At 45.3% G+C, this 20,997-nt stretch overlaps 1 protein-coding gene across 2 annotated transcripts in view; it reads right to left on the bottom strand.

Annotated features, from left to right (window-relative positions):
* Positions 1-20,997, bottom strand: part of sipa1l3 (signal-induced proliferation-associated 1 like 3) — a 103,413-nt gene that overhangs the window by 30,280 nt on the left and 52,136 nt on the right. For both annotated transcript variants that reach the window (XM_066684407.1, XM_066684406.1), the window contains exons 2-9: positions 12,940-14,544; positions 9,657-9,787; positions 6,635-6,823; positions 6,169-6,343; positions 5,342-5,445; positions 2,642-2,799; positions 1,603-2,188; positions 271-545 (exon numbers count right to left, since the gene is read on the bottom strand). In XM_066684407.1, coding sequence (XP_066540504.1) covers positions 271-545; positions 1,603-2,188; positions 2,642-2,799; positions 5,342-5,445; positions 6,169-6,343; positions 6,635-6,823; positions 9,657-9,787; positions 12,940-14,293 — 2,972 coding nt within the window. In that variant the 5' untranslated portion in view covers positions 14,294-14,544. The remainder of the gene's footprint in view (positions 1-270; positions 546-1,602; positions 2,189-2,641; positions 2,800-5,341; positions 5,446-6,168; positions 6,344-6,634; positions 6,824-9,656; positions 9,788-12,939; positions 14,545-20,997) is intronic.

The raw sequence follows: 20,997 nt of genomic DNA on the forward strand, positions 1-20,997 counted from the left end.
TTACAAACACCACTCCAGATACGGAGAATACAGCCTGCACCACAGCCCAGTGATCAGCGCTGATGCCCTAATGTCACTGGGCACTGTGACATTAGTATCAAGTGCAACTGTTCCAATACTGTTCCAGTATTCTAACTATTTTGACCAGAAACGGATTTCTGTTTTAATTTTTGTTGGAAAAAATACTGAAGTTGTCAGCGATGGTAAGACGCGACCCCATTTTCACGTGTATTTTCCCCTCGCAGAGTCACCGTGTTGTTTGTGTCTCACCTGCGGGCCGCTCCCTCCTCGAACGGAGGGATGATGACCACTTTGACGGTGACGGAGGTGCGCAGCAGGTCAATCATCTGCTCATGGCTCAGCGTTACTGCAGCAACCTTGCAGATCTCCACCAGCCGACTGCCCTGCCGTAGCCCAGCCTGCCAGGCGAAACCGTACTCCTCCACCTCGGACACTATACCGTCCACGTGCACGTGAAATCCCAGCTGACCGAGTCCGTTCCTCCGCAGAGTCATGTCCACTGTCTCACAGCCCACTGTCAGAGCCTGGACACAGAAAGGACAGTAAACATCGGCGTCCACACATACAGCCGTCACACGGATAAGTAGGTCATTTCTAATACCATTTACATCATCGAGATCAAGCTGGTGTCCACAGAGTAACACCTTGCTTTGACTGCTTTGACAACAAGGCTTTATTTTCACAGGTTCCTTTTCAATTAACAATCATTACCAGCATCAATTTAACCTTTTGGCATACACTAGCATTCAAATGTTGGGAATTACTAGTTTGTAAGGAAGCAATTCATTTTTTGTTCTATATACAGACTATAAAACTCTAATTTATCACCAATTTTTTCGATTATATACAGATCAGATTTTTACATCTGTCTGATTCTCACTGTTCTTCATGCTCTTGACTCCCAGGGTGCCAATATTTGTGGATACCACTGCACATAGGATGTATTTTTTACATTGGATACGTAGTGAAATTTAAAGGGAATGTCTACGATTGTGGGGAACTTCAGTTCTCTCTGATTTGTTTACGTTCAGAAGCTCTGCGTCTTTAAAGTGAAACAGTTCGTTTGGGGAGAAAAAAACGACTGTTGTTTGTACGTGACTGAAGTTTTTATTCACTGTTTGAAATATCACAGAAACTAAACTGTAACTTGAGCCGTTATGATTTGTAGCACTTTAGTTCTGCGTTTACTTTCATGTCATTAACACGCTCCCAAATTTAGAGTGGGTTTCTACCTAAATAACATGAAACTGAAGAAATACGTCATTATTACCCACCTATGGAGCAGGAATAAAGCAATATCCTCATCTTTTTTTTCGTGATTTTCAACATTTGTCCTTTCTGTGCCTTGAACCGAGAGAGAGGAAGCCTAGCATGTTTGACCGAGCCAATTTGTTTTTCCTTTTACTGACACTGGAGCTTTAAAAACACATTAAAGCGATTTCCAGCACACAAACAATCGTAGACATTCCCTTTAAAGACATTTAACCTTTTTCTGAAAAGTCAACTTTTCCAAGACAAGGGCTTTTAACTTGGCTTTTATAAACCTTTTGTTGTATATTGGCTCTGATGCCATGTGTATACCTTTAGTCTCTGAACAACCTCCCTGATGTCTTGAGCTCCTCCCTCAGGGACCCGGAGTGCCACATGATCTCCTCGTCCATAGTAGATTTTCAGCGCCAGTCTTTCGGCCGTCCAGCCGATCACATCAGCGCAGAAGCAGTTGAACACCACTTCTTTGGTGGAACAGTCGGCCAGCACCACAAACTCAGCCGAGACGGCCAGGACACACGGAAGCTCCGCCCCACCGCCGCTGAAATCCTGTGCCACAACACGCCAGACCACCGCCCCCAGGGCCCCAAGCTCAGCCCCTTCCTGGGCTCGTACTCTCTCTCGCCGCTTCGAGGCCAGGGAGATCAGGTTGTTGAGCTTGCCAGCCGTGTCCAAAGGCGTGCTGGAGACACAGTTTTCAGCCAGGTCTCGCAGGTAGCCCTGCCGCGTCCGCGCCGCCATGGTGTGGAACTTCTCGGACTTGTGCGCCGCGTTCTCAGCATTTATAATCTTCGCCAGGAGGAAGGAGCGGAAAGCCACCGGGTCGCGAAAAGTGATGCCGTTTGGGGGGAGGGGCGGGCCAAATGGGGGGACATCCTTCATACGAGTCACTGCAACACTGAAGAGCGAGGAAAACAGAGAAAGGATTTCAACGTTCAAGTTTATAAACAGTCAATGATACGTTCAAAAACTTAAATTATCAACCCTTTAAGTCACATCTCTGTTCTTCATGTGACACACTGTGGTTCGATTCCCAGCTCAGGCAAAGGCACTATACCAGTAAGAGTCTTTTGGGAGGACACTTCTTTTGCGGTGTCTACATTTGGAGCTTGATAACATTATTTAAAGTTGCTCCAAACAAGAGCATTTGCATATTTCTATAGCACATCAAACTTAGTTAAAATATCAATGGTTTTTCTCTCTCTCTCTCTCTCACAATAAACCGACAAGTTTGCAATGTGCCTAAAAAAAGATTTTTTGGTTTGGTAACCATGGCAACTGCTGCCAGGGCAGGGTTGCCATGGGAACTTGGGCCTGGTTTCTGGGGAAGTGTCCCGAAGCCGCAGCTTACCTGTAGCAGGTGTTCTCCGAACCGGGGTTGTGCACGCGGACGATAACAAAGACGTGCTGGAAGTGGGAGCGGATGTTCTGTGGGGTGAAGGGGAGAGCCCCTGGCTCCTGAAAGATGATTGTGACGATGTCATTCCCTATGTGTCTCTTCCTCAGGAGCTGAGAGAGCGAGCGAGAGACAGAGAGAGAGAGGGAGAGAGAAAGAGAGGGAGAGAGAGGTGGGAGATAAAGACAGACAAAGAGAGAGAGAGAGGGAGAGAGGGGGGAGACAAAGAGACAAAGAGAGAGAGAGAAAGAGAGAGAGAGAGAGAGGGAGAGAAAGAGAGTGAGCGAGAGACAGAGAAAGAGAGAGAGAGAGGGAGAGAGAAAGAGAGGGAGAGAGAGGGGGGAGATAAAGACAGACAAAGAGAGAGAGGGAGAGAGGGGGAGACAAAGTGAGAGAGAGAGAAAGAGAGAGAGGGAGAGAGAGAGAGAGAGAGAGCAAGCGAAAGAGAGGGAGAGAGAGAGAGAGAGAGAAAGAGAGGGAGAGCGAGCGAGAGAAAGAGAGAGAGAGAGAAATACGAGAGTGACGTAACAGACAAATTACCGCCCCCAATACAAAAAGAAAAATGAGAACCTGAGGATTTTATGCCACGACAGGATACGATGATGATGTTACTTCAGCCACGGTACATTTCTACTGCAATATTTAATAATTTGGGATTATATTAAGTACCGAGACATGATGTTACATGTCACATTTTAAACAAAGAACCCCACAAAGACAGCACTAACCCTCCAATGCTTTTTAACATAACTTTCCCCCAGATTTCCACTGATAATCACTGTATGTATCAATATTGTATAAAGACAATTAACAGGAAACAGCTGTGGGAATTAATAATAAGTAAAATAAGAATTAAATGAATAAACCATAGCTTTTTACTTCCTTCAGTAGAGGTTTAATTGTAAATGATACTTTTTCATTTGATTAAAAACAGATCAACGCACCACAATAAAAACTAGTGCAGAACAGACCTTTCATTCTGACGATTGTCTTTAATGCAAAGCATCTCCTCCTGGGGCAGCAGTTATAAACATGAGGGGCGCCACCTTGTGGGGAATTTTAGACTAACTGTGCGTGAGTGTCTCTGCATGTGAATTACATGCCACTTCCAGGAGGCACTGAGAAACTAAAAATAAAACACTGCCCTACATATGGTTACCTGCTTTACAAGACGACACACAGCTCTGTGTGACTTCCAGCTGAAGATAAACAGTGTGTGTGTGTGTGTGTGTGTGTGTGTGTGTGTGTGTGTGCTCTCATTTGATCTCACAACACAAGGGATGAAAGCATGAGGGATGTAACTGCACAGTGCAGGAGCATTTACAAAAAGATGTTTATTATCCAGTGCTATTATTAGCTGTGTGTGTGTGTGCGTGTATGAGAGAGAGAGAGAGAGAGAGAGAGAGAGAGAGAGAGAGAGAGAGAGAGAGAGGGAGAGAGAGAGATCTTCAGCTGCAGGTTGTTTGACAGCCCTCCACGCTGAGTCACAGCAGTGCATGAGTGAGAGGATGAGTGACATGTATACACAGATGAGCCAAACATTAAAACAACCGCCTTGTTTCTACACTCACTGTTCATTCTCTCAGCTCCACTGAGCGCACAGGAGCACTCTGTCGTTCTACAATTACAGACTATAGTCCATCTGTTGCTCTGCATACTCCCTGAAACTGACATAGTGGTGTGTGTTGCTGGAGAAGGAATGGATCAGACACGGCAGTGATGCTGGAGTTTTCAAACACCTCACTCCAGCCACTGCTATAATGAGAATAGTCCACAACGGACCAAAAAATACCCAATCAAGTGTCTCCTGAGACCAGTTAAGACATAGACAGAATACATATAATGCATCTCCATTCAGTCCATTCACTTCTATGCTCTTGTGGACCTTTGTAATGTGTTTGATGTAATGTAGGCAGTGGCCAGGCTCCTGTTTAGAGATACACACACCACAGAGAGAGACACAGGAGAGTGGATTTAGTAGCTCTTCCCTGCCCCCTGCAGACAACTGTGTTTATATGGGTCGTTATTATCAAATCTATTATACAGTTAACTAATACACAACCTGAAACCACACAGACATAGTTCTGGCTTCCTTAGACATTTATCTCCTTCATAGAGATGTATGTGACCTACACACACACAAAAGCACATCACTTCTGTATGAGTAACACCATGGAAATATGTAAACATGGTGAGTGAGCCACACCCTGATCCACTCTGGAGAGAAAAGAACAAGCGGAAGAACACAGAACAAAGAAGCTCTCAAAATAACAAACTGCCTCTCTCTCTCTGTCTGTCTCACACACACACACACACACACACACACACAGTCTACTGCATTCCATCATAAACCAGAAGAGCTCCAATGTATTTACTATTTAAACCGCACATGTTTCATAAGTGCATAATGGTACCTGTTAGTCATGTTCTTGGGTTAAAGGAGCCCTTAGTAGGTCTTTGGACTGATGTCACAGACCGGTTCTTTGAAAAATACCCCTTTTTAAAAAAGCATGAATATTTTTAAAGCTCAAAAGTGTACAAGTACATTTGAAGAGTTTAACAAAACAGAGGCAATACGTTTAATGAGTTTAAATGTGTCAAAAAAAAAAAAAGAAATCAGTGTGTGTGTGTGTGTGTGTGTGTATTGTTACTCACCTGTTGGGGGTTGTTGGGCATGTATGGCAGCATTGTGGAGACATGAAACATGATCTCGTAGTCCTGATAGACGGTATAGAGGGAGTGTGTCCCAGTGGAGTCCGCTGTTCAAACACAAACACACATTACTGACTTCACAAGACACTCAGGCTTCATTGGGAACTATAGGCAAAGCAGCGTAATATTCAGGTCACGGATACATCTACAGTGCTCCTGACTAAAGCCCACTGTCCACAGTCAGACAGTCTGATCTCGGGCGTCTGACTACTAAATATGAAAAAAGCATCGGTGACTTTTACACACTCTGCACCTCAGCGAGCCTGCTCTGTAACTTCGTGGTCTGCCACTTTGTGGCCGAGTTGCTGTCGTTTCGAAACACTTCCACTCAGAAGTAATACCACTCAGCGATGGCCGTGGTATATCTAGGAGCGAAGATATTTCAAAAACTGACTTGTTGCCATGGTGATGCAAATTCAGTGAGCTTTTTAGAATGACCCATTTCAGGAAAGTGTAAATGTGACAGACGTGCTTTTATACACCTGTGGCAAAGGGACTGAGTGACACGCCTCTGTGTCTATGTTTGAGCCTCTGTGTCTATGTTTGAACAAATATGTGTAATTTATTTTACAGACCATCGCTATAATCCTTACACCTCCAAAATGTTACAGTAACCCTTAATGTTCAATTAACTTGAATTTTTAATAAAAATGTCAATTACTTTTCCTCTATTCATCATAAATCCTTCAGTTCAAAAATGAAAAATGAGGCAGCTGAACACTGACATGCATTCTGATCGTACACACGTCCGTGAATTTGAGGACACTCACTCTTGGTGTCCAGTTGAGCTGCGTATTTGTTGAAGCCCCTCAGACACACGGTGTCCCCCAGGAGCTTTAGGAACTGAGTGAAACTGGCTGTGGCCTCCTCGTTGTTATACATCTCCTCCTCTGTGCTCTGATCCGCTCGACACAGTAGAATCCCCACCTTATGCTTTTGACTTAGCTACACAGTGCGAACACACACACACACACACACATTTTATTCCAAACATTAGAGGACAGTACAAACCTCACAAATGAACAGTGAATCCCCCCCAAATAAACACATCATCCCTCTATTCAGGTCACAGACTACTACCTTGCTCCATTGGACAAACTGGAGGGAACTCTTAAATTAAGGGAATGATTTATTAAACGGAGAAATGAAGCCTCTACGTCATATTCTGAGAATTCTTTTGGCTCGTGTCTGGAACTCTTTAGCACACAGACGATTAAAATGCCAGTGGTGTCTCACCCCTTGCTCATCCAATTTCAGGAGTTGCTCTGTGACCTTAGGAGTGCTGAGGGAGAGCCGCAGACAGGACACACTAAGCTCGGGCAAGACGTACTCCAGCACCTCCTTCAGCGGGAGACCGCGGACCGTCCCGTGACGAGCAGTGGAAGGGACAGCATCCTCAAGCACTGAGCCTCGCAATGTCACCAACTAAACAGAGGGAGAAGAGATTCACGGATCAGAGGACGATACGACAGATCCCAATAAAAGAAAGTGGACTCAGTCTGGACACAAAATACCCGACCCTTTAGCCACGCAACATCACAGACTACAGAGAGAGAGAGAGAGAGAGAGGGGGAGAGAGAGAGAGAGAGAGAGAGAGAGAGAGAGAGGGAGAGAGAGAGATCTTCAGCTGCAATGGCCATGACACAGATGAGAATAAAGGAAACAGAGATGCAGCTCAGTAATAATTAAGTGGATCTAATGACTACAGTGTCCACAAAATGTAATTATAAATGGAAATAAATCAAACACAACTTAAAAAAATAATAATTAAAAAGCACCTCCTTTAAATTAGCTTTTTAAAAACCACCTGAACTGCTCCAAGTGTGATTTCATCTTCTGTTTTAGTCCAAAGCTGCCACTGTGTGGCGTCATTTCACCACCAGAGCATCTTCAGTTCTATGTCTCTCTCTCTCTCTCTCTCTCTCATTATCTCTCTCTTTCTCTCTCTCTCTCCCTCACTCATTCTCTCTCTCCTTCTCTCTCTCTCTCTCTCTCTCTCTCATTATCTCTCCCTCTCTCTCTCTCATTATCTCTCTTTCTCTCTCTCCCTCACTCATTCTCTCTCTCTCTCTCTTTCACTATCTCTCCCTCTCTCTCTCATTATCTCTCTCTTTCTCTCTCTCTCTCCCTCACTCATTCTCTCTCTCTCTCTCTCTCTCTCTCTCTCTCTCTTTCACTATCTCTCCCTCTCTCTCTCATTATCTCTCTCTCTCTCCCTCACTCATTCTCTCTCTCCTTCTCCCTCTCTCTCTATCTCTCTTTCTCTCTCTCTCTTGCTCTCCCCCACTCATCCTCTCTCTCATTCCCTCTCTCTCTCACTCTCTCTCTCTCTCTCTCTCTCATTATCTCTCTCTCTCCCTCATTCATCCTCTCATTCTCCCTCATTCATCCTCTCTCTCTCACCCTCACTCATCCTCTCTCATTCTCTCTCTCACTCATTCTCTCTCTCTCTCTCACCCACTCATCCTCTCTCTCATTCTCTCTCTCTCGCTCTCTCCCTCACTCATCCTCTCTCTCTCTCTCTCTCTCTCTCTCTCTCTCTCTCTCTTTGCATAAATCTCACACACAGCACAGCTCAGCCTTTTTTCCCCCAGAAAACTCCACCTACTCCACACACTGCAGCATCATGTTATGACTGAGAGAGGCGGGTCACACAGAACCGGACCTCTAACCCGGGCCTAGCTTGTTCTCGGGTCGATCTCAGAGAGGGTTGTTCTTTAATGTCACACTCAAACTGACCCTAAAACACTGCAGTCACCTCTGATTGATATTTGTAGGGATGTTTCCAACTTTAATGCAGGTCTTAGCTCTGTTTGAGCACCAGGGGGGGCTACAGTGTGGAGTGTGTGTGTGTGTGTGTGTGTGTGTGTGTGTGTGTGTGTGTTTAAATACAAACTATACATTGATGTCTAAGCAAAGGCTTGTTTCTGAACAGAGCAGAGAAAAGTGGAAGAAAAACAAACTTCAGCTTTGCTTCTGTGATCTCAGAACCATGACACCCTCCCGAATGTGTGTGATACACGTCTGCGTGAGTGTGTTTGATGCTGTCTTTTTCCAATAGACTAGAGATGTGCGAGTGTGTGTGTGTGTGTGTGTGTTCTCTGAAGCTGCTGTATTGTTCAGACAGGGTGAATGTGATGGATCCAGGCAGCCATGTAATCCGTCTAAACCCAGTATAGCTCAGCACTTTCTCTCTCCCACACACACACACACACACACGTTCTCCAGTCTCCATGATCTCCAGTCGCACAGAAACACAAACCATCACCTGACAAAATACCAAACTAATATTCATCCACACATGCACACACACACACACACACAGAGGGAGAGGGAGAGCCTGAGAGAGCGAGGGCCTGGGTCTAATCCTCCTCCCTGAGCCTCAGACTGGATCTTATTGTTGCCTCTGCTCACTGTGACTTGATTAGATCCAAATAAAAAGAAGCTTCAGCTGAAATGACGCCCCTAACACACCGGCAAATTCATTAAAACACAGATCAACACAAAACCGCAGACTGAGGAGCATTAAGGTGTGTGTGTGTGTGTGTGATCTGTTCAATGACTGATGAATAGTTATGACCATATGGTGTGTGATATGGATCAGTCACAGTTGGTTGTTCCACAAGCATCACTCACTATTGAAATGTATCAGTTACACATTCCTCGGTCTCTTTCCAATGGCTCACACTTACTATCTTTTACTGAAAATACTCTCAGTGATCAGAATAAGAACCACCCGTGCCTCTCAGTAGAGCGGGAGAGACTGGGTCTAGGTTTCTCTGAGATACAGGGTGTTTTGGGGCTTATTCTGTTAGATATTTGTGCAGGAGAAAGTCACTTCTCTGAATCAAATCAATCTGTGAATTAGTCTCAAGAGATTTTGTTGAATTTAATCAAAAATGTGTATTTCATCATTTAAACACACACAGACACACACAGACACAGACACACACACAGACACAGACACACACACACAGACACACACACACAGACACAGACACACACACAGACACACACACACAGACACACACACACAGACACACACAGACACAGACACACACACACACACACACACACACACACAGACACACACAGACACACACAGACACACACACAGACAGACACACAGACACACACACACACACACACAGACACACAGACACACAGACACACAGACACACAGACACACACACACACACACACACACACAGACACACAGACACACACACACACACACACAGACCTCTGCGATACAGACCTCACTGGTGCGGAAGATGATGCGGTACTGGTATTGGTCTTTCAGGTCTTTGGTGTCGTCCAGTTTCTCTCGGCGGATGCTCAGAGCCACCGGCCCCAACTTTTCATCTGAGCCAAAGTAGTTCCCGTGCTCTACAGAGAGACACAGAGTGAGAGGGATAGAGAGAGAACGGACAAATAAAGAACAACAAAAGACAAATAAGCAAGAAAATAAGGATGTATATGAGAAACGAGAGAGAGTGAGACAGAGAGAGAGAGAGACAGAGAGAGAGAGAGACAGAGAGAGTGTGTGTGAGAGAGAGTGTGTGAGTGAGAGAAAGAGAGAGAGACAGAGAGAGAGAGTGAGAGAGAGAGAGAGATAGAGAGTGAGAGAGAAAGAGAGTGTGAGAGAGAAAGAGAGAGAGATAGAGTGAGACAGAGAGAGAGAGCAAGAGAAAGAGTGAGAGAGTGAGAGAGAGTGTGTGAGTGAGAGAAAGAGAGAGAGACAGAGAGAGAGAGAGACAGAAAGAGAGAGAGAGAGAGAGAGAGAGAGAGACAGAGAAGGAGAGAGAGAGAGAGAGAATATAAACTTGAGAAGGTCACTTTGGTTGAATGCCATCAGTTAATGTCCGGCTCTGAAAGCGTTCCAGCTAAATACAACACTATCAACAAAGAGCTCCACACAGGAGCACTCACACATACTTACACACTGACCTCGAGTCCACACACACACACACACACACACACACACACACACACACACACACACAATGCAGTTAAATCAGGGCATTTCAGCTGTACTTTGCAGATCACTGGGTAGTAACATGATATTGTGTTATTAAAGTTAAGTTTTATTTACCCATAAATTACATTAGTTCAGAATCTTTTTATTAATTAATAACTTATTAACTACACCATGTTTTGTATATTTACTCCAGGCGTATACACACACCTTGAACTGCACCAGGAAAAAAACCCTTAATACATGCACGTGTATCTCAGCAAATAAACTGGATTCTGATTCACTTCCCTGTGTCTTAAATTTCATTGGCCAATGATGCCCTTCATCTTTCATCTCATATTTCTAGCTCAGGATATGAGGTCTGCACTGAAACCACAGGGACGACGAGTTGCGTGTGTGTGTGTAAAGCAGCTAGAGGATAGAGGATATTTCATTAATCCAGAGGTCATGAAGGAGACTGCATTCTTTAGCCTACATGGCACTAGGCACCAAACAGAGATAAGTTAGTACCAGTGTGTGACTGGCACATGCACACAATCACAAGGCAAACACACACGAACCAAACACTTCTCAGCTGACTAACAGGGTGAAGCACTTCGTTATCTCAGACAGGTGCGGCTACATGGGGTCATTAAGCAAATACAATCAGGCAAACTTCTCTGGACCGTGCTATTCTTTAAAAACCAAGAGCGGCAACACACAACCTCAAAATCAAATTTAAGGAATGATTAAATGGAAAAAGGGCGGCACGGTGGTGCAGCAGGTAGTGTCGCAGTCACACAGCTCCAGGGGCCTGGGGGTTGTGGGTTCGAGTCCCGCTCCGGGTGACTGTCTGTGAGGAGTGTGGTGTGTTCTCCCTGTGTCTGCGTGGGTTTCCTCCGGGTGACTGTCTGTGAGGAGTGTGGTGTGTTCTCTCTGTGTCTGCGTGGGTTTCCTCCGGGTGACTGTCTGTGAGGAGTGTGGTGTGTTCTCTCTGTGTCTGCGTGGGTTTCCTCCGGGTGACTGTCTGTGAGGAGTGTGGTGTGTTCTCTCTGTGTCTGTGTGGGTTTCCTCCGGGTGACTGTCTGTGAGGAGTGTGGTGTGTTCTCTCTGTGTCTGTGTGGGTTTCCTCCGGGTGACTGTCTGTGAGGAGTGTGGTGTGTTCTCTCTGTGTCTGTGTGGGTTTCCTCCGGGTGACTGTCTGTGAGGAGTGTGGTGTGTTCTCTCTGTGTCTGCGTGGGTTTCCTCCGGGTGACTGTCTGTGAGGAGTGTGGTGTGTTCTCTCTGTGTCTGCGTGGGTTTCCTCTGGGTGACTGTCTGTGAGGAGTGTGGTGTGTTCTCTCTGTGTCTGTGTGGGTTTCCTCCGGGTGACTGTCTGTGAGGAGTGTGGTGTGTTCTTCCTGTGTCTGCGTGGGTTTCCTCCGGGTGACTGTCTGTGAGGAGTTGGTGTGTTCTCCCTGTGTCTGCGTGGGTTTCCTCCAGGTGACTGTCTGTGAGGAGTGTGGTGTGTTCTCCCTGTGTCTGCGTGGGTTTCCTCCGGGTGACTGTCTGTGAGGAGTTGGTGTGTTCTCCCTGTGTCTGCGTGGGTTTCCTCCGGGTGCTCCGGTTTCCTCCCACAGTCCAAAAACACACGTTGGTAGGTGGATTGGCGACTCAAAAGTGTCGGTAGGTGTGAGTGTGTGTGTGTTGCCCTGTGAAGGACTGGCGCCCCCTCCAGGGTGTATTCCCGCCTTGCGCCCAATGATTCCAGGTGGGCTCTAGACCCACCGCCACCCTGAACTGGATAAGGGTTACAGATAATGAATGAATGAATGGAAAAAAGCAGGGTAATGTAGCTACTGTGAGAGAAGTACATTTGGAAGGCAGATGGATGCCATCTCTGGGAGTATTCTGAGTGCACTGCAGGTTGATGGTTGATATTACGGTTCATATACGCGGCCTTAAAAACCTTAATCAGATTTGAACTGTTCTGAAAGTAAGCTGCAGAACTACAATGTTAAACTGTATCAAAAGATTCAGGCTCCAGTGAATAACGACTGTATGCCTTTGATTGTTCACAGAATTAATCCCTTAAAATGTTGTGCTTTCTCATCTGCAGTTGGTCCACAAAGTCCAGGCTAAAGGCCCAAACATTTCAGAGTGCAGTAGAGAGACATGTCTGGAATGTTAACCGTTATCCACCCGACTCCGATGAAAACACTGGGAACTAATTAGGAGCGAGACTTTCAGAGAACGCCGGCTAATGCTGCTAAAAGGTGACAATTAAGATATTTTTAGTGCGTGTGGTTGGGAGAGGGGAAGTTTACACCACTGGCATTTAGAGAAGCGAGACCTTTAGAAGGATTAACATTTGGGAGGCAGATGCACGCCACGTTTGGAGTGGAGCTGGATTTGCTGTTGTTTGGAGTGCACTGTGGGTTGATGGCAGATATTGGTGTTGACGGAGTTAACCCTGCACTATAAATGATGCTAATGGATAATAACCAAATTAAAATTTAGTGAAGAACAATCTTAAAAATGGATAAAAATGCCAGGTCTGATTCTTGTTTTTGTTTTCAGCTGTAAAGAGAAACACTCACTGTACCTTTTCCATGGAAGTATTCGCGGTAGTATCTGGCACCAAGGTCCACGTGCTCTATGCAGTGCTGCTGAAGTCTCTCCAATCTTGTGGCCTGCTCTTCTGGTCCCACCTCCAGTACAGATATGCTGGCATTGGTGAAGCGAGGCCTTAGCCTGGGCTCTGCCCCACTCGCTTCCCCACGCTCTGCCCACGAGCTCAGGAAACTCACGTTTCGCTCTCCGTAACTTCCGGTCTCATTCAGGAAGTTGGGACAGCTGAGCAGGAGCTGGGAACTGGAGCTGGCACTGGTTGGGTCCGAAACTTCAGGGCCTGGACCACCACAGCTCTCCATAAAGTCCCTGCAGCTCAGATCGTCCATGCTGGAGAAGCTGGGCTCCGCTCCTCCAAGAGCCAATGCTCTTGACACAGCTAGAGAAACGGCGGAGGCAGCAGACGCCCCTGTGGCTGTGTTGCGTCTTTGGGCCGCAGAACTGCGCTGGGCAGCTGCTTCGTGTAAGTCAAACAAGGTGCTCTGGGCATCATAGTGGGCAAAGCTTCGTACACAAATCCAAGGTTTGAGAGAAGACAGGTCCAGAGGTCGTCCCATGTCCTCAGCATCGCCTCGTGACGCCTCCGGGTCGCGGTTGGATCCGCGGAGTTTGCGAAAAAGAGAGGAAGTGCCCAAGGACGACTCGGTGCCTCCGCTTTTTTTGCGAACGCGGCCATCGGGCCGGTCTTCGGGCCGAGGGGTTGAGGAAAAAGCCATATCGGGAGAGGCTTGGGCCCCATCTGGTGAGGTCTGTCCTCTCAGCAGTTCTCCCAGCCTGGCAGGGGCTACACTGCGCTGGTCCAGCCTCCTCTCCTGCTGGAACTGGCTCAGCATGTCGAAGAAGCTCTCCTCAGGCACGGCTTGGACATCTATGGACGAGGTGCTGCCGTATTCCCGGTAGAGCAGGCGACTTTCAATCTCAGCCTCATCCTGCTCACTCAGGGTGATCTCGCTGTTGGATCGCTGACGCAGTGGGGCAAACCCGGGCACCCTGAGCCGAGAGGGGGAACCCGGGATGTCTCTCAAGCTCCGTCCTCCGTCCAGGAACTCTGCATCCTTGCTGCGACGCATTTGGCGGAAGCCTCCTCGGGCTAGCCCCATCTCCCCATTGCTGCCATTTTCAAAGTTTCCGTTTTCCAGCAGCGACTCCCGGGAGGGCTCCCTCCTCGGAGGCCAGTCAGCGATGCGCGCCCGGACCCCCATCTTGGGCACGGAGATGCGGGACAGCGATGTCTCTGCTGGGGAGGCGTGGCCATTGTGGAGAGGAAGGCGGAGTTGTAGAGGTGGGAGGGGCTGGGAGAGTGGGCCAGAGTCTCTGTACACATTCATGGCGCCCGGGGCAGAATTATCAGAGCCGGACAGTAGGAGAAGTGCAGGGGGTGCAGGGGAGAGGGCATCCCGAGCCGGTGGGGGGAGAGAAGCAGGACAAGGACGAGAAGGCAGGGTGGGGGTCCACACTATGGCTTCTTCGCCTGCCTCCTCTGTGCATGTCTTTTCGGTTGACCAGGACCACGGGACCCCTCTTTCCCCGACCAATCACAGTGCAGCGGCAAAGGCCATGGGTCACTTTCAACACAGACCTGCAAAACGACAAAGAGAGAGAAAATTCTGTAAAACATCCACACAGATATTTTCAAGCTCATTGTTGCTCTCAGAATTAAGTCCAGTTTGAAATTTGAAAATGCCAACTGCCAGAAAGTTATAGCATTCTTTAAAGCTTCTCTCCCTTGAATTATCTTTTATACAGAAAATAAACTCCGAAGCTGTAGTGTGTTAGAGGAGATCAAGAAAAGGCAGCGGGAAGGAGCAGATGGAGCAGAGGATACCTGCGAGGTAGTGAGCAAGGGAACATAAGGGATTCTGAGTGAGGATTTTGTGCAAGTATTCAGGCTAATCTCAAGTCTCGCATTGGCACAGATATCATCATCTCTAACAGCGTTACAGTCACATGACCAGGTCTACAGGCAAGAACGTACAGCATCTATGCCTCGGATTAGACGGCAGCAACTTAGTTTCGTAACGCATCCTTCCCCAAGTGTGTGAACCTTGAAGTGTGAAGTGAGAAAACACAGGAAGTCTTTAAAATGCCCATCATGAGAGCCACTCCTCTGACAAACAGGTGCATCCTGGGGTCTTAGTCCTCAACCCACTGGTCGCTAAACGCGACGGGGGGTTAGGAATGCAGCTCTGAAAAACCCGATGAGGCATGCCGAGGTGCTGACAGATTTAGCAGCAGCGTAAAAGAGCACCGGTCATGTGACACCTATTACAGACAGAGCCCACACGTTAGCAAGCTGGTCAGCAGGGCACAAGGCCAAAGCACCTGCAAGGCTAACCGTTAGATAAATCTAAAGCCAGATTAGCAGCCAGGACTGTAATGCTGTGAAATACACGTCAGGGACTTGTCTACAGGCAACGGGTTAAACTGTGCCAGATAAATTCAGATCGGCATTCCAGTACTGCTTTTACGTTTTATGGCTGCATTGCTGTCAAAGTACGTAGCATTATGACATCATAAAATGAAACGGGATGCGCTGGTGAAGCCTAAAATGAGGCAAGACCCCTGTGCTCAATGCCAAGTGTCAGCAAGACGGGTATAAAGCCCCCATTATCTAATCATCTCAACAACATATCGACATCTAGTGCAGAGTACTGGCAAAGCAGTAGAAACCTATGGGTCTCCAAATGTGAGCCTGTTAACCATGTAAACCAACCTAAGGTTAGAAATTCACCCTCCAAACTGCAGTAGCTTCTGACTACAGTCCATAATCATCTAGGTCCCTAGGGCATGATTTAAATCCACGAGGGAGGAATAAGGACATGACTCAGAAGTGAGATGCTTTAATGATTTGTAGAGAGAGAGAGAGAGACAATTTTGTCATGCTTCCTTTTTCTCATGAAGACTATGATAAAGTGACAAAGCCAAGTCACACAGGACACGAGAAAGGAAGAGAGAACACTCAGAGAGGGAAAAGAATTCACAGAGTACCGACCTCGGCGAAGGGAGAGAGTGAGAAGGAGAGATAAAAGAGAGAGAGAGAGAGAGAGAAAGTGTGTGTGCGAGAGAGAATGAATCACAGTGACACGCTTTAATATTACAGTCAGATCGGATCAGGCCTCAGCATGGCTCCAGAACTATAAAAAGCTCACTCAGCATCAACTGTTCCCTCCTCTTAACTTCTCTCTCTCTATTCTTTTTGTCATCCACCCTTCACCTTTTATCTCCTTCTCCTCCCTTCATTCATCTACTCATTAAAGTGCTCCTGACAGGCCTCTGTGTTCTCTTTTGCTGATTGATAATGAGGAAAACTTCAGACGTCTCTCTGAGAGATAAACCTCAGATGCGAGTTCAAAAAGCATGTGATGGATATACTCCACCATTCAACGATATATGGATCATGTTCTAAGCCAAGGACGCACTTGCAATGTGTGGTGTAGCTACCCAGGTGGGGAACTGAACCACCTGTCTGTTGGACACAGGCATACGGCACATGATACAAGTACTGTCCTGTGTACTTACAAAGTTAAGCTGAGGGTGCGACCACTGTAACTCAGAGTAAAGCATGAACTAGGCCTGATTACTGTGATATGAGCCACTGCAATTCTGATCACAGAGGATTCGAGTATGCAAAAGAGCCCCGTGACTAAAGCAAACGCCCTTCCACTGCATGGCGTTAGCATCCCCAACCAATCACAGATCCAAAAATGTAGTTTGTGTTGTTGTAATAAATTGGGGCCTCCATGCAGTCCAGTGATTTTAAAATTATGCAACTCCAACAATACATAGTAAACTAGCATTTTGTCTACCTTGTGCAACCCTAGCAAACCTGCTCACCTCAGGGGCTTCAAGATACTCTACGCAAGCTAATCTGACACAACAGATATGCCTGATATGGAATACCGAAAAAGCCAGCTACTGCAAAACTAACAAGTGACAGCATCAGCATGCATCATCTGCTAGAAACAAACCAGCTAATGCTGTAATAATACACCTATGACTGGCTTCAAAGAATCTGTGGTGAGCTAAAAACATTGTCTTCATGAAAACCCTGACGGCTTCACTTATTTGTCCTTGGTTGTCCTTGGGAAGAATAAAACCATGATGTATTTGAAATTCTGTCTAGTTTTACTCAGTCGTACTCTACGGTAATGCAAGTGTGTATATATTTCTGCTAAATACTGTGGAGAATTAAGAAATTGATTGCGACGTCTGCAAACGACTAAGAGTGACGTTTTCATTGATTGTGATAAATATTTAACGTCAATGTTCAACTCTTTTCCCATAGGTTTAGAATCTGTTGTCATCGTTGTGTTTCAAATGATAGAGTCCAATACATAATGTTGAGTTATAAATGCTAAACACGTATAATATTAATGATTTTTCACTTCACTGGCTTAGAGGGTCAGAGTAGATAATCCACACCATAGAGCAAACATTATTGATTAAAAATGAGACATATTAGTGACTGTTGGCAATAATTAAATCTACATGATAATCCTGAAATATGAGTTAGCCACAAATGATCACATCCTAGACAGCAAGCATATATCGGTCCACTGTCATAAAAAGGCTGGCACACCACTGACTGTAGACCACTGCTGGTCCACCATCGGAGCACCCAGATTACTGTCCTGTACAGGATATAACTCATTTATAATCTCCTCAAACAGATTTTACATTCACAGAGACTTTTATTCTGGAAAACAAACTGATACAAATATTACCAACAACTATGAGAGATATAATAATGAGTATAAGCCTGATATAAAATGATTATACTAAAAATGTTGACACTGTGCTGGAATAAAATTATTTACTTAAATTATCGTATTTATAAAGAATAACAAAAAGAACCTAATGAAGGAGTAAAATGTAAATTGGACTGTGAGTGGAAAAGTGCTAAAATGTGGTATTTTGTCTAAAATTCTGTTTAATCACCAGCGGTCCGCCCAGAAAACATTGTGTAAAACAATAGTGGACCTCCAACTTAGCCCTCAGTGGGACAACAGTGGTCCGCCGTCTCCTTGCTATCAGGGATATTTGCCTCAAATTGTTTTAGGTTCTTAAGTTAGTGTCAGTAGCATTCAGTACAGCAAAATATCACATTATTTTAGGTGTCCAATACAGCATAAGATGTATTTGAAATTATTTTAGCTGCAGAGTTTACTATAACCTTAGCCAAGTGTGTGATAAACAAAGGCAGTTAAGCTGAAGCTAACTATACATTAGCTTACAATTAGCTTGATTAGCCTAAGTAGCTTCAGTGAACAACTACTGAAGGAAACTTTACTAAACATGCCTTGGCTGTTGGACTGCATTTGGGATAAAGTGAATTGTGTTCATTTGATATTCTGCCAAACAGTTTCTTTAAGAGACTGAAGGCTGAATGGTGAACTGTATTGTTTATTGACAGGGCTTGCTGTAAGCTAGCAATAACAGAGCATTTGAGATGGCTACTTGGGGCCTTGTTATCTTTGTTTTGGGGACTGTGACCTCCACCAAGGCTGAGCGGGGGGAGAGGGAGGGGGCTGGGGTGTTAGAGAATTAGAGCGGGAGAGTCTCCACAAAGCTCTTCCTGCTGGATTTGGCTGTGACGTTGCATCCCATCACTCCCAGCTCCCGAGCCTGATTACAACAACAGCTGCAGAGAGAGAGGAAGAAAGGGCCCTTTCTCCTTCCCTCTCTCTTCTTTTTCTTTCTCACACTCACTTGCTCACTCCCTCGTGTCTCTCCATCATTCCCTTCAGCTTCTAAGGAACTTCTGAGTGGGAGTGCTGACTGTGTGTGCCTTAAAGTGACACTTCAACAGAAAACCAATTCACAAAGTCCCCTTTAAACTGAAAGTAGTAAGATATGTCTAGTGTCTAAAGTTTGCTTCCTTATGAACAATAACGTATTGGCACCAGTTAGCAATGCGCAAAGCGTGTACCTTAATTATTATCACACACTCAAACCAAATCTCAAACCAATAATCTCTAAATATTTAGATTAAAATGGCTTTTGTTGTTTCTGATACTTTATGAAATTCTGTTGTCTGTAAAACAGCTGATATTGCCACAAATGATTTTAAAAATATGTTAAACCCCAAGCTAATTACCCAGTAAACAAGAAACGTCCCTGGACATTCAAAATAGGTCTAAAAGTAGTCTGTCCGTCAAGGACATATTTTAAACGTCAACGGACGTCCAAAATCCATCTTAATAAGTTAGTTAAATGGTGACCAATCGATAACGTCAGTGGACGTCCAAAAGGCGTTTTATACAAGTAATTTATTTCAGGACCAAATAATAACGTCAATGGACATCTAATAGTCGTCTTTTCAATGTCTGTGTTTGGACGTCTTTCCAACTTTCATTTTCAACCTTAAGAGAACGTTGATTAGACGGCAGTCGTTACGTTATTTCAACGTTGAATCAACGTCTAAATGTTTACTGGGTATATTCTGAGGGGAGCTCAGAGGCATTAAAATCTTCAGATGTCTGCTTCTTATCAGCACCACTATAAAAACTTTTTTTAACCCTTTATCATCATAACAAACCACTCTGAACTGCTATATGATTAAATCAAAATAAGGAAATTACACAAAGTTGAATAAATCTGTGAAATTCCCCTGTAGCCCATCAGAGCCCTTCGTGACACGTGTGTCACAAATACTTCAGAAAGATCCGGAAAGTCCCCTACACATTTTGATCCTTCACTTCAACCAAGATGTCCCTAAGCGACATTTACTGAACACCCTGGATGCAGTCACAATAGAATTTGTGAATTTGTGCCTGCTACAGAGTGAGTGTGTGCTGAGTGAGTAAATAAAAGCAACTTTTGGTTTCTAAAAAGGTGTGTTCCGACATTTTTAACAATTTAAACGCTTTAGAGACCTGCCCTGTGTTACATATGACACATCCTGATCCAACTGTATGAACCAAAAATTAAAAATACAAAATGGCTGCTGTGATGTTTGGTACATTGGGATTTTAACCCAAAAATAATTATAGAATATGACAAGAAATGTGGGGAAAAAAAGTGCTTCTCGGTATTATTCAATATTTCCCATAATTTGACTATTCACCAAACTGAGCCTGGGCTCTTATGGGTCCAACACCCAGGCTTCAACCCAGTTCAAAACCATCTTTAATTCTTCACCTAGTAATTAGCTGAGCCTCTGATTCAGCCGCTTCAAAGTGTGACCACACACGGAACACACGCAAACTAATGAAGGCAATTACACTCTCTTATTCATATCCGTCGGCTGTGAGCCGAGACAAGTTCAAACGATAACGTAATGGCACCTGGCACACCATCCAATGACACCCTAACACACAAAAGGTTTTTTTAGATCCATTTTATAATTCAGTGTATTTAAAGTGCACTCGCGGTGGACACAGACATTAAACTCTACACACAACAACAACACACACAACTTGTGTTATCTCCACAAAGCATGATCCAGAGCTACATTTTCCAACACCAGTAGCTGACTCCACTACTGAACAATACCCACAAACCTTTGGGAATACATTATAGCTTCATTTCTTGTTTTTGGACAGTTTATAAACATTATACGTTAAGAAATGGATCTCCAAGCGTCTCCAATTAAAACGAGAAGTAGTGGGGGTTGTTGACTGCACCCCCGTGTACACTCACACTCGAGCTGTCAATCAAACACAGGCCTGCTACATCGACTTCTTGTCACTTTGTATTTGAGGGTCTGAACGTACCCCACCCCCAGTGAGGGCAGTTGGCTCTGCTTATCAAACACATAGGGTAGGAGGGCAGGGAGTATTGGCCTGAGGAGGTGTGTATGTGTTAGACATGTGTCCAAAGGGGCTTTATTGAGCAGAGGGACACTGAAGGCTGTGTGTTTTCTTCACAGACAGAGGGGTCAGCTGGAGGTTAGATGAAGCATAAATGGTCAAACTTGTAGCCTGAAGGAGAGGCACTGTAAAATCTCAGTTATATTTGGTCCATGTCCTGTCATTATTTGAGCCTCTGATATAGAGCTGGGCGATATGAGCGCAAATCAATATCGGGATTA

The sequence above is a fragment of the Hoplias malabaricus genome, chromosome 11 (assembly GCF_029633855.1).
Source record: "Hoplias malabaricus isolate fHopMal1 chromosome 11, fHopMal1.hap1, whole genome shotgun sequence".
NCBI classification, from domain to species: Eukaryota; Metazoa; Chordata; class Actinopteri; order Characiformes; family Erythrinidae; genus Hoplias; species Hoplias malabaricus.